Source organism: Lissotriton helveticus, chromosome 1_1, assembly GCF_964261635.1.
Source record: "Lissotriton helveticus chromosome 1_1, aLisHel1.1, whole genome shotgun sequence".
Taxonomy (NCBI): Eukaryota; Metazoa; Chordata; class Amphibia; order Caudata; family Salamandridae; genus Lissotriton; species Lissotriton helveticus.
In genome coordinates this window covers 1,297,972,305-1,297,985,076 of record NC_136057.1, presented here as the reverse complement: position 1 = coordinate 1,297,985,076, position 12,772 = coordinate 1,297,972,305, and the positions used below count along the sequence as shown (strand labels likewise).

The window sequence follows — 12,772 nt, the reverse complement described above, 5'->3', positions numbered from 1 at the left end:
TTATGTGGTAAATAAATAATTAATTACCGGTTCTATTTTTCAGGATACTCATATAAACAGATAGCTCAATAAATAAGAGTCAGGATTCGAGGTATCTTGAGTCACAGGCTTTAATCAGACATAAAGGACAGGAACAGGACAGCCTGTACGGGAAGGGAATGAAGGCAGCTGCCGGGGGCAGGGAAAATGGCAGGATCGCTGTATCATATTAACAGTACATGATATATATACATTTCATTTACAATAGCATTCAATACAGTAGGCGTAGCAGTAGGCGTGGTTCGTAGCAGTCACGAAAGATAAGAGCAAAATGGGTGTAACAAGAGGCGTGTACAGGGCGTATACATAGACATGTGATGTAAACGTAACAGAATATGTCATAAACGGGGCGGGAACATGGAGGGGGCTACCTGAGCAGCTGGGACCTCTAACCTAGTGGTGCGCGCAAACGGGCAATGACGTGTTACCAGGGAGAACTGGGGGCTATGATTTCTGCGCTAGAAGAGGAGACTAAAGTCTGGAGTGTCAGAGCGACATGTTCCTAAGGCATATCTGGTATCTGGTGTTTAGGGTACATGTTGATAAAGTCCAAAAGTTATCAGGGCAAAGGCTACTTGATACTAAGACTGATGCATGCATAATTCTACATGTAGTGCGGGTGCGAGGAATATTCTATGAATATTAATACAGTATTTCTCTTACATGGAGACATAAAGGCTAGACCATGACGGAAACTATTGATGTGATTCAGTAGCTCAGGAATGCAGAGAAGGAGGGCTGGACTGATAACTAGAAGCATAACATACTCTTGGCAGACTGGGAGGCAGAGCCAGGCCGGGCCGGGCACTGCGAGGCATAAAGTAAGCGAAGGGTCAGGGATGCAGGTGGGGGCTGTATCGCTCCTCGGAGAGGGTTCAGGAGACAGGAGCTGAATCTGAGTCCGGGCCCTTTTGAGGCCTAGAAACGGGGACAATTCAATGAATTAACGTGTACACTGTGAAATGTGGCAACGTAGGTTTACATAAGCCTAATATTCGTTGCTTTCATGAAGACTGGAAACTGGCATACTAGAGATGGACACAACTGTAATTGCATCTTTAATCGATCAGAGGGGAATACATGCATATCGATCATGCACATATAACATAAGATGGGGAACACGTAGGCACATACAACATGGCAAAATTTACTTTTCCACACCATCCTAGTGCGCATCTTCAGTCAGCCACGGTGTGCTAGCCAACCGAACTGCATTATGGGATGGCATGGTGGGTTAAAGAACCTGTTTTACAAACATGTGTCCATGCTTGTGAGGAGGTAGTGCACCTGTTGAGGGAGAGAGAGTGTGTTTGCATATGTGCGTGCATGCATGTGTGTGTGTGAATAAGTACTTCCAAGATTTAGTGGGACTAGAGTTTTTATCTACAAATCATTGTTTTCAGCTGTGTTCTAATGGAATCAAAGCAACACTACACCCCCCATAATGCATAGTGTGATCACATAAAAGTACAGAACTGGAAAGAGTGTCCATAATGACCAGCAAGACGGTTTTCTATCCACTCCCTATGCACTCTCCACTCCCTACGCACTCTCCACTCTCCACTCCCTACGCACTCTCCACTCTCCACTCCCTATCCACTCTGCACTCCCTATGCACTCTCCACTCTGCACTCCCTATGCACTCTCCACTCTGCACTCCCTATGCACTCTCCACTCCCTATGCACTCTCCACTCCCTATGCACTCTCCACTCTGCACTCCCTATGCACTCTCCACTCCCTATGCACTCTCCACTCCCTATGCACTCTCCACTCCCTATGCACTCTCCACTCACCACTCCCTATCCACTCTGCACTCCCTATGCACTCTCCACTCTGCACTCCCTACGCACTCTCCACTCTCCACTCCCTATGCACTCTCCACTCCCTATGCACTCTCCACTCTGCACTCCCTATGCACTCTCCACTCCCTATGCACTCTCCACTCCCTATGCACTCTCCACTCCCTATGCACTCTCCACTCTCCACTCCCTATCCACTCTGCACTCCCTATGCACTCTCCACTCTGCACTCCCTACGCACTCTCCACTCTGCACTCCCTACGCACTCTCCACTCTGCACTCCCTATGCACTCTCCACTCTCCACTCTCTATGCACTCTCCACTCTGCACTCCCTATGCACTCTCCACTCCCTATGCACTCTCCACTCCCTATGCACTCTCCACTCTGCACTCCCTATGCACTCTCCACTCCCTATGCACTCTCCACTCCCTATGCACTCTCCACTCCCTATGCACTCTCCACTCACCACTCCCTATCCACTCTGCACTCCCTATGCACTCTCCACTCTGCACTCCCTACGCACTCTCCACTCTCCACTCCCTATGCACTCTCCACTCCCTATGCACTCTCCACTCTGCACTCCCTATGCACTCTCCACTCCCTATGCACTCTCCACTCCCTATGCACTCTCCACTCCCTATGCACTCTCCACTCTCCACTCCCTATCCACTCTGCACTCCCTATGCACTCTCCACTCTGCACTCCCTATGCACTCTCCACTCTGCACTCCCTACGCACTCTCCACTCTGCACTCCCTATGCACTCTCCACTCTCCACTCTCTATGCACTCTCCACTCTGCACTCCCTATGCACTCTGCACTCCCTATGCACTCTGCACTCTCCACTCCCTATGCACTCTCCACTCTCCACTCCCTATGCACTCTCCACTCCCTATGCACTCTCCACTCCCTATGCACTCTCCACTCTGCACTCCCTATGCACTCTGCACTCCCTATGCACTCTGCACTCCCTATGCACTCTCCACTCCCTATGCACTCTCCACTCTGCACTCCCTATGCACTCTCCACTCCCTATGCACTCTCCACTCCCTATGCACTCTCCACTCCCTATGCACTCTCCACTCTGCACTCCCTATGCACTCTCCACTCCCTATGCACTATCCACTCCCTGTGCACTATCCACTCCCTGTGCACTCTCCACTCCCTATGCACTCTCCACTCCCTGTGTACTCTCCACTCCCTATGCACTCTCCACTCCCTATGCACTCTCCACTCCCTATGCACTCTCCACTCTCCACTCCCTATGCACTCTTCACTCCCTATGCACTCTCCACTCCCTATGCACTCTCCACTCCCTATGCACTCTGCACTCTCCACTCCCTATGCACTCTGCACTCTCCACTCCCTATGCACTCTGCACTCTCCACTCCCCACTCCCTATGCACTCTGCACTCTCCACTCCCTATGCACTCTGCACTCTCCACTCCCTATGCACTCTCCACTCCCCACTCTGCACTCCCTATGCACTCTGCAGTCCCTATGCACTCTCCACTCCCTATGCACTCTCCACTCCCTATGCACTCTCCACTCCCTATGCACTCTCCACTCTCCACTCCCTATGAACTCTCCACTCCCTATGCACTCTGCACTCTCCACTCCCTATGCACTCTCCACTCCCTATGCACTCTGCACTCTCCACTCCCTATGCACTCTGCACTCTCCACTCCCTATGCACTCTCCACTCTGCACTCTCCATGCACTCTGCACTCCCTATGCACTCTCCACTCTGCACTCTCTATGCACTCTGCACTCCCTATGTACTCTCCACTCTTCACTCTCTATGCACTCTGCACTCCCTATGCACTCTCCACTCCCTATGCACTCTCCACTCCCTATGCACTCTCCACTTCCTATGCACTCTGCACTCTCCACTCCCTATGCACTCTCCACTCCCTATGCACTCTCCACTCCCTATGCACTCTCCATGCACTCTGCACTCCCTATGCACTCTCCACTCTGCACTCTCTATGCACTCTGCACTCCCTATGCACTCTCCACTCTGCACTCTCTATGCACTCTGCACTCCCTATGTACTCTCCACTCTTCACTCTCTATGCACTCTGCACTCCCTATGCACTCTCCTCTCACTATGCACTCTCCACTCTCCACTCCCTATGCACTCTCCACTCCCTATGCACTCTCCACTCTCTATGCACTCTGCACTCCCTATGCACTCTCCACTCCCTATGCACTCTCCACTCCCTATGCACTCTCCACTCCCTATGCACTCTCCACTCCCTATGCACTATGCACTCTCCACTCCCTATGCACTATGCACTCCCCACTCTCCACTCCCTATGCACTCTCCACTCCCTATGCACTCTCCACTCCCTCGAGCTGCACTCCCTATGCACTCTCCACTCCCTATGCACTCTCCACTCCCTATGCACTCTCCACTCCCTATGCACTCTCCACTCCCTATGCACTCTCCACTCTCCACTCCCTATGCACTCTCCACTCTGCACTCCCTATGCACTCTCCACTCTGCACTCCCTATGCACTCTCCACTCCCTATGCACTCTCCACTCCCCACTCTGCACTCCCTATGCACTCTCCACTCTCCACTCCCTATGCACTCTCCACTCCCTCGAGCTGCACTCCCTATGCACTCTCCACTCCTTATGCACTCTCCACTCCCTATGCACTCTCCACTCCCTATGCACTCTCCCCTCCCTATGCACTCTGCACTCTCTATGCACTCTGCACTCCCTATGCACTCTGCACTCCCTATGCACTCTCCACTCCCTATGCACTCTCCACTCCCTATGCACTCTGCACTCTCCACTCCCTATGCACTCTCCATGCACTCTGCACTCCCTATGCACTCTCCACTCTCTATGCACTCTGCACTCCCTATGCACTCTCCATGCACTCTGCACTCCCTATGTACTCTCCACTCTTCACTCTCTATGCACTCTGCACTCCCTATGCACTCTCCACTCTCCACTCCCTATGCACACTCCACTCTCTATGCACTCTGCACTCCCTATGCACTCTGCACTCCCTATGCACTCTCCACTCCCTATGCACTCTGCACTCCCTATGCACTCTCCACTCCCTATGCACTCTCCACTCCCTATGCACTCTCCACTCTCCACTCCACTCCCTATGCACTCTCCACTCCACTCTCTATGCACTCTTCACTCCCTATGCACTCTTCACTCTCCACTCCCTATGCACTCTTCACTCCCTATGCACTCTTCACTCTCTATGCACTCTCCACTCCCTATGCACTCTCCACTCCCTATGCACTCTCCACTCCCTTTGCACTCTCCACTCCCTATGCACTCTCCACTCCCTATGCACTCTCCACTCTCCACTCCCTATGCACTCTCCACTCCCTATGCACTCTCCACTCCCTATGCACTCTCCACTCCCTATGCACTCTCCACTCCCTATGCACTCTCCACTCCCTATGCACTCTCCACTCCCTATGCACTCTCCACTCTCCACTCCACTCCCTATGCACTCTGCACTCTTCACTCTCCACTCCCTATGCACTCTTCACTCCCTATGCACTCTTCACTCCCTATGCACTCTTCACTCTCTATGCACTCTTCACTCCCTATGCACTCTTCACTCCCTATGCACTCTGCACTCCCTATGCACTCCCTATGCACTCTCCACCCCCTATGCACTCTCCACTCTCCACTCCCTATGCACTCTCCACTCTGCACTCCCTATGCACTCCCTATGCACTCTCCACTCTCTATGCACTCTCCACTCTGCACTCCCTATGCACTCTGCACTCCCCACTCTGCACTCCCTATGCACTCTGCACGCCCTATGCACTCTGCACGCCCTATGCACTCTGCACTCTCCACTCCCTATGCACTCTGCACTCCCTATGCACTCTGCACTCCCTATGCACTCTGCACTCCCTATGCACTCTCCACTCCCTATGCACTCTCCACTCCCTGTGCACTCTCCACTCCCTATGCACTCTCCACTCCCTATGCACTCTCCACTCTCCACTCCCTATGCACTCTCCACTCTGCACTCTCCATGCACTCTGCACTCCCTATGCACTCTCTATGCACTCTCCACTCCCTATGCACTCTCCACTCCCTATGCACTCTGCACTCTCCACTCCCTATGCACTCTGCACTCTCCACTCCCTATGCACTCTGCACTCGCCACTCCCTATGCACTCTCCACTCTGCACTCCCTATGTACTCTCCACTCTGCACTCCCTATGCACTCTCCACTCCCTATGCACTCGCCACTATGCACTCTCCACTCCCCACTCCCTATGCACTCTCCGCTCCCTCGAGCTGCACTCCCTATGCACTCTCCACTCCCTATGCACTCTCCACTCCCTATGCACTCTCCACTCCCTATGCACTCTCCACTCCCTATGCACTCTCCCCTCCCTATGCACTCTCCCCTCCCTATGCACTCTCCACTCCCTATGCACTCTCCACTCCCTATGCACTCTCCACTCCCTATGCACTCTCCACTCCCTATGCACTCTGCACTCTCCACTCCCTATGCACTCTCCACTCCCTATGCACTCTGCACTCTCCACTCCCTATGCACTCTCCACTCCCTATGCACTCTCCACTCCCTATGCACTCTCCACTCCCTATGCACTCTCCACTCTCTATGCACTCTCCACTCCACTCCCTATGCACTCTGCACTCCCTATGCACTCTTCACTCTTCACTCCCTATGCACTCTTCACTCTCTATGCACTCTTCACACCCTATGCACTCTTCACTCCCTGTGCACTCTGCACTCTCCACTCCCTATGCACTCTCCACTCCCTATGCACTCTGCACTCTCCACTCCCTATGCACTCTCCACTCCCTATGCACTCTCCACTCCCTATGCACTCTCCACTCCCTATGCACTCTCCACTCTCTATGCACTCTCCACTCCACTCCCTATGCACTCTCCACTCCCTATGCACTCTTCACTCTTCACTCCCTATGCACTCTTCACTCTCTATGCACTCTTCACACCCTATGCACTCTTCACTCCCTATGCACTCTGCACTCTCTATGCACTCCCTATGCACTCTCCACTCTCCACCCCTATGCACTCTCCACTCTCCACCCCCTATGCACTCTCCACTCCCTATGCACTCTCCACTCTGCACTCCCTATGCACTCCCTATGCACTCTCCACTCCCTATGCACTCTCCCCTCCCTATGCACTCTCCCCTCCCTATGCACTCTCCACTCCCTATGCACTCTGCACTCTCCACTCCCTATGCACTCTCCACTCCCTATGCACTCTCCACTCCCTATGCACTCTCCACTCCCTATGCACTTTCCACTCTCCACTCCACTCCCTATGCACTCTGCACTCCCTATGCACTCTTCACTCTCCACTCCCTATGCACTCTTCACTCTCTATGCACTCTTCACTCTCTATGCACTCTTCACTCCCTATGCACTCTTCACTCCCTATGCACTCTTCACTCCCTATGCACTCTGCACTCTCTATGCACTCCCTATGCACTCTGCACTCTCCACCCCCTATGCACTCCCCACTCTCCACTCCCTATGCACTCTGCACTCCCTATGCACTCCCTATGCACTCTCCACTCTCTATACACTCTCCACTCCCTATGCACTCTGCACTCCCCACTCTGCACTCCCTATGCACTCTGCACTCCCTATGCACTCTGCACGCCCTATGCACTCTGCACGCCCTATGCACTCTCCACTCCCTATGCACTCTGCACTCCCTATGCACTCTGCACTCCCTATGCACTCTCCACTCCCTATGCACTCTCCACTCCCTATGCACTCTGCACTCCCTATGCACTCTCCACTCTCCACTCCCTATGCACTCTCCACTCTGCACTCTCCATGCACTCTGCACTCCCTATGCACTCTCTATGCACTCTCTATGCACTCTCCACTCCCTATGCACTCTCCACTCCCTATGCACTCTCCACTCCCTATGCACTCTCCACTCCCTATGCACTCTCCACTCCCTATGCACTCTCCACTCCCTATGCACTCTCCATTCCCTATCCACTCTGCACTCCCTATCCACTCTGCACTCTCTATCCACTCTGCACTCCCTACCCATTTGCAGTTAATCACCTTTGCAGCACGTACTTTATGGCCTCTGATGCTCTTCAGCGCTTTGCAGTGCGGTTAGGATAATAAGCGCTATATAAATTCAACTGTAATGCATTACGAAAAATGCCAAACCATAAAAAAACTCCCTGTTGCAAATCTTATGAGCAGTTTTACAAGTGTCTCACGAGGGGCACGAGATGCTTAGCCCATACGAGTCTATTTAGGCCGTTTGGGTACTGGACACCCGCAGTTTTAAGGACATTATTAAAACGGACTGTAAAGTCGAACTGAAAGAATGAAAAGTTATGCATGCTGCAACAAAGGGGATCAGCCGAGCAATTTCACATCAGACAAACCACTGCGGAGTCCTCACTACAAATAAAGGGGCAAAAACTACTTTTAGCGCCCATGCACTTGATGAACAGCCAGATCGTGGCCTGTGTCTTCATCATGTATTTTTAACCAACGTACACTGAATTCACGTGCTCCACCACTAAAAAACAAGCACTCACCTGGGCTTCCTCGCATGGAATGACCAAAACAAACACAGAAGGAAAAAAAACGAAACTCCGCCCACCGCCGCGATGACGACATCGCAGAGGCGGAGAGGGAAAAAATCGCGGGAACGCCCCCGAATCTGGTCCGGCCTTGACGGACAGATCCGGCTCCCAATGGCTAGCCTCCATTTATGGAGCTAGCTAATGGGAGGTGGGGGACGTTCCGATAGCCAATATGGTAAACAAAAGATTTCACCTGCGCGAACTGCTTGCGCAGATCGCCAGGTCGAAACCTAAAAACTGCACTTATTTAGAAACGGCAACACAGCACATTTAAGATGAGCACTCTGCTAGTCGATACTGGAAACCTGTTGTCCTACATTCCAAATATACGCTTCATTAGTTGTACCAGATGTTCCAGTAGGTGCTTTGCTAACAACTGTCAATCTTTTTACTTTTCTGTTTTATTATTCATTGTCAAACGTCCAGTCACTCCAGGTTTAGCAGCACTATATGTAAACCTTTAAAAATACCTTGCTGTAGCGCATCTGTGGTCACTTGTTAGATCTGTCTGTTTATACTTCGCTCAATTCCAAAAGGAAAAAAATCAGGAAGCAAGGTTACAATCATAGCTGTCTGCTTAACTCGTCATGCCTCGAAGCGAAGGGTACAAGTATGAGAACAAGAACAGGAAAGCCTGAGAAGAGTTTTGGGGCATTTAAATGCCTCGTGCTCCCACATTCATTTTATCATATCCCCACAAAAGCCATTGACTCAGAAAATGTTAACTTGAAATTCACATGTGGTTTAACTGTTTACTTTTGAGTTTTCTTAATACTCCCATCAAAAGGGTTTAATAGGTTTCTACAATGTTATTTTTCTTTGATTGTACATCAACTCTGTTTTTGGTATTTTTGGTTCAGATGACGTGGCCATAGAAAATGGATTAATTGTGGGACCCTATCGGAACATCACCCTTTCCAAAGCAGCAATGAGCCACAAGCTGCGTAGGCTGAGGGGGCCCACAAAATGCCGGGATTGTGAAACATTTATGGTCTCTGGCTTGGAATGTGAAGAGGTAAGAATAGAAGCCATAACCTTCAATGGTAGTGACCAACCTCTTGTTCTGGGTATATTCCTTGGTTATTTGTGACTTCTTTGTGACTTCTGGGTTGTCTTGGGTGTCAGGTGTGACTTCTGATTATTTGCGAGTTTTTGTGTTGGTTTTTCTTTGGATTTCTTTGTGGGTTACACATGGCTTCAGACTATTGTTTCTTTTAGGTTGCCTCTTCTGGTTGTGTGTCGTTGGATTGTGCTTCTTTTTTGGTCTTAGGGTCATGTGTGGCTCCTGATTATTTGCATTCCATTGAGTTATGTGTGCCTTCTAATTGAATTGTGGTTTCTGGTCATTGGGCTACTTTGTCCTACAATGGTCATTAGTTTGTTTTTTAGTTATGCTGGACTTCTGGTAATTGGGTGCCCTTGGATTCAGTGTAACTTCGTTATGGGCTTTGAGTGCATTTCCTGCATTGGAATGTGTCTCTTGTATTGCAGCATGCCATCTGAGATAGATCATCTCTCGTTGCTCAATGCACTACTCCTGGCTCTGGTTACTGGTTAAACCTTCCTCACATCAAAGGCTTTCCATATGTGCAAGGCTATCTACCTGGCAATAGTGTCTTTTGCAGTTTTGTTGCATGGGTTGAGACCACATATATGAAAGAAGATAGTCTTCTTAAAAAATCGCTAATGCAAGTACCTAGTGAAATTACAGCTTGTCAAGGTTCTTATGTTATGCCAAGATTCCACAGAAGCGAAGATGAGAGCTCCCCCAACTTCCAGGGAACAACACCCAGGAGGCTTCTCAGGCACTCGTGAGGGCTGTTCACTAAAATTATGGGGGAATATTGCTAGGAGTGTCCACCGCTCTCCCCATACGTAGGAAGCTGAGCTGAAGGTCGAGGTCTGGTATTACAGCAGGTACTGCAAATGAAACAATGCATACAATGAGAAAAATGAGCAAATAAACAGTGGAAATGTTGAAGAAAGTGGTACTCGCACAGCAGGGTATTCCTTGAAAATGAAGACTTGTAAAGAGTTTTCGTGTGCAGGAGGGTGGAAAACACTGTCTAGCCTTGCAGTGTGTCAATGGACATAGTAGAAGAAGCTCTCCCGCCTAGGGAGAGAACAACCCAACGCACTACTTTCAAAGGACCAAAGGTCTGATTCATTACTTCAACTGTGAGGATATTCGTACTCAAGATGAAAGAATGTTCAAATGTGTGATTTATTCATATCCATATCAGGATTTCAATATAGATGGTACATGTCAATAATCTGTATTCCACACGTATGTTCGGGTGTGTTATCACATCACACAACCCAATGCATTTCGGGCATGGCCCGTCGTCAGGGGAATTACTTCGTGTGAATGTAACAGCGGGACTCCGAAGAGTTCCACGAGGTGAACGCCTAAACAGTGGCTCGTAACCCTATAGTGTACTCAACTTCCGTGCTCCACTTACCCCAAGAATAAGTCGATAAAACCTTAAAACAGGAACCCCAAGGAGATCTTCAATGATAGTATACCGAAGCAGCTTTACAGGACTGGGGTGACTTGGGTACAAATGGAAGGAGATCTACCAGAAACACCCAGTATGAGAAAAGGGGACAGCCGGAAAAGAAAAATAATGGGAAAAAGGACTGAGAAGCTCTGGCCGGCCCCTAAGTAAGTGACTGCAGAAGCGGAGCAGACACTCACTCAAGAGATGTGTCATCCGGCCTTAAATAACAAGACTAAAGGCAGAACAACCACTCCCTCTACAGAAAAATGAATTGGAGCAAAAAAGGCATTCAATACAACTGGCCTTCGAGTTCAAGCGGAAGCAGAAAAGAAACTAAAGAAAGGCCCAAGAATAGTAGAGCAATTTGTGTCTACAATGTGGCAGGAAGCGGGCCAATTATAGTCTTTTGAGAGGCGGGGACTGGAACAACACTGTCCAGCTCCGAGTCAAGAAAAAAGGAGTGGACAGCGGGGGCTCACGGGTGCAGGGAGTGAGCAGCGCCATCCGGCTCCGAAAGCGGAGAAGGAGCGGAACAGCGGGGGCTCATGGGTGCAGGGAGTGAGCAGCGCCGTAAGGCTTCAAGTGTGGGAAAAGAGCGGAACAGCGGGGCTCACGGGTGCAGGGAGTGAACAGCGTCATCCGGCTCCGAGTGCGGGGAAGGAGTGGAACAGCAGGAACTCACTGGTATAGGGGTTGAGCAGCGCCGTCCGGCTCCAAGTGTGGGGAAAGGTGCGGAACAGCGGGGACTCACGGTTGCAGGGAGCGGGACAGGATCTCAAGCGAGAAACGCCAGAAACGCCAAGAACAGGAAGGGGGTGTGGTGACTACAAAGTCAGTAAGCCAAGCACTGGCTTACGTGGAGGACGTCCCCCTAAGGTTGCCAGGGACCGTCTAAAAAGTTTAATTCCCACAGGAGGTGTCTCAAATTAGGGAATGTTAAAAAAGTACTTTTCCAATCTGGCGACACATTAAGCTGAGTACACGATAGGGGCCCTTCACATCACTTATTCCTAACAGTTTCCCCGCCCAAAGGCATTCTCACTGGTCGAAGTTTAGTTGGGTGTGAAACATGAAACCTCCTAATTAAATTTGGGGCATGGATGTTTTCTGCCGGTTCCCAGGATCTGTCTTCTGGGGAGTAACCTACCTAATCCACTAAATATTGCAATTTGCCCCTACATCTACGAGAGTCTAATATTTCCTTAACTTAAAATTCTTCTTCACCATCTATAATTACAGGGGTGAGGTTTTTCTGGAATTTGTGGAGGGGTGTACTTCTTGAGCAAGGAACAATGAAAAACGGGATGAACCTTCATTTGTGAGGGTAATTGTAATTTTATAGTGAATGGAGGTATAACATTTCTGTATTTCGTAGGGACCGATGAATCTTGGTTGTAATTTTTTAGGTCCCTTTAATCTCAAGTGTCTTGTTGATAGACATACCTTTTCTCCCACTGTATATTGTATAATATTCTTGGATGCGATGTTTATCTGCTTGTTTTTCCATTGCTTCTTTGGCCTTATTTAATTCTCTCTTATCGTGTTCCCATACTGTCTTGATTTTATCGTGATGTTCTTTCAGAGCAGGAATGTTATTTAACTCTGTGGGTAATTATATTGGAACAAACTTTGGATGTAGAGCATAATTGAAGAAGCAAGGAGAAACGTCTGTAGAAGAGTGTGTGGTGTTATTGTAAGCAAATTCCGCTAAGGGCAAAAGTTGTACCCAAGAGTTGTTGTGACTAGCTAATAAACAACGTAAATATTGTTGAAGGGTTTGATTTGTTCGCTCAGTCTGACCATCCGTTTGAGG

The 12,772-nt window shown here is 49.7% G+C and overlaps 1 protein-coding gene across 4 annotated transcripts in view; it reads left to right on the top strand.

Moving 5' to 3' along the window:
- GMIP (GEM interacting protein) overlaps window positions 1–12,772 on the top strand; it is a 320,436-nt gene that overhangs the window by 259,300 nt on the left and 48,364 nt on the right. For all 4 annotated transcript variants that reach the window (XM_078681149.1, XM_078681159.1, XM_078681167.1 and 1 more), the window contains one exon: window positions 9,319–9,473. In XM_078681149.1, the coding sequence (XP_078537275.1) occupies window positions 9,319–9,473 (155 nt within the window). The remainder of the gene's footprint in view (window positions 1–9,318; window positions 9,474–12,772) is intronic.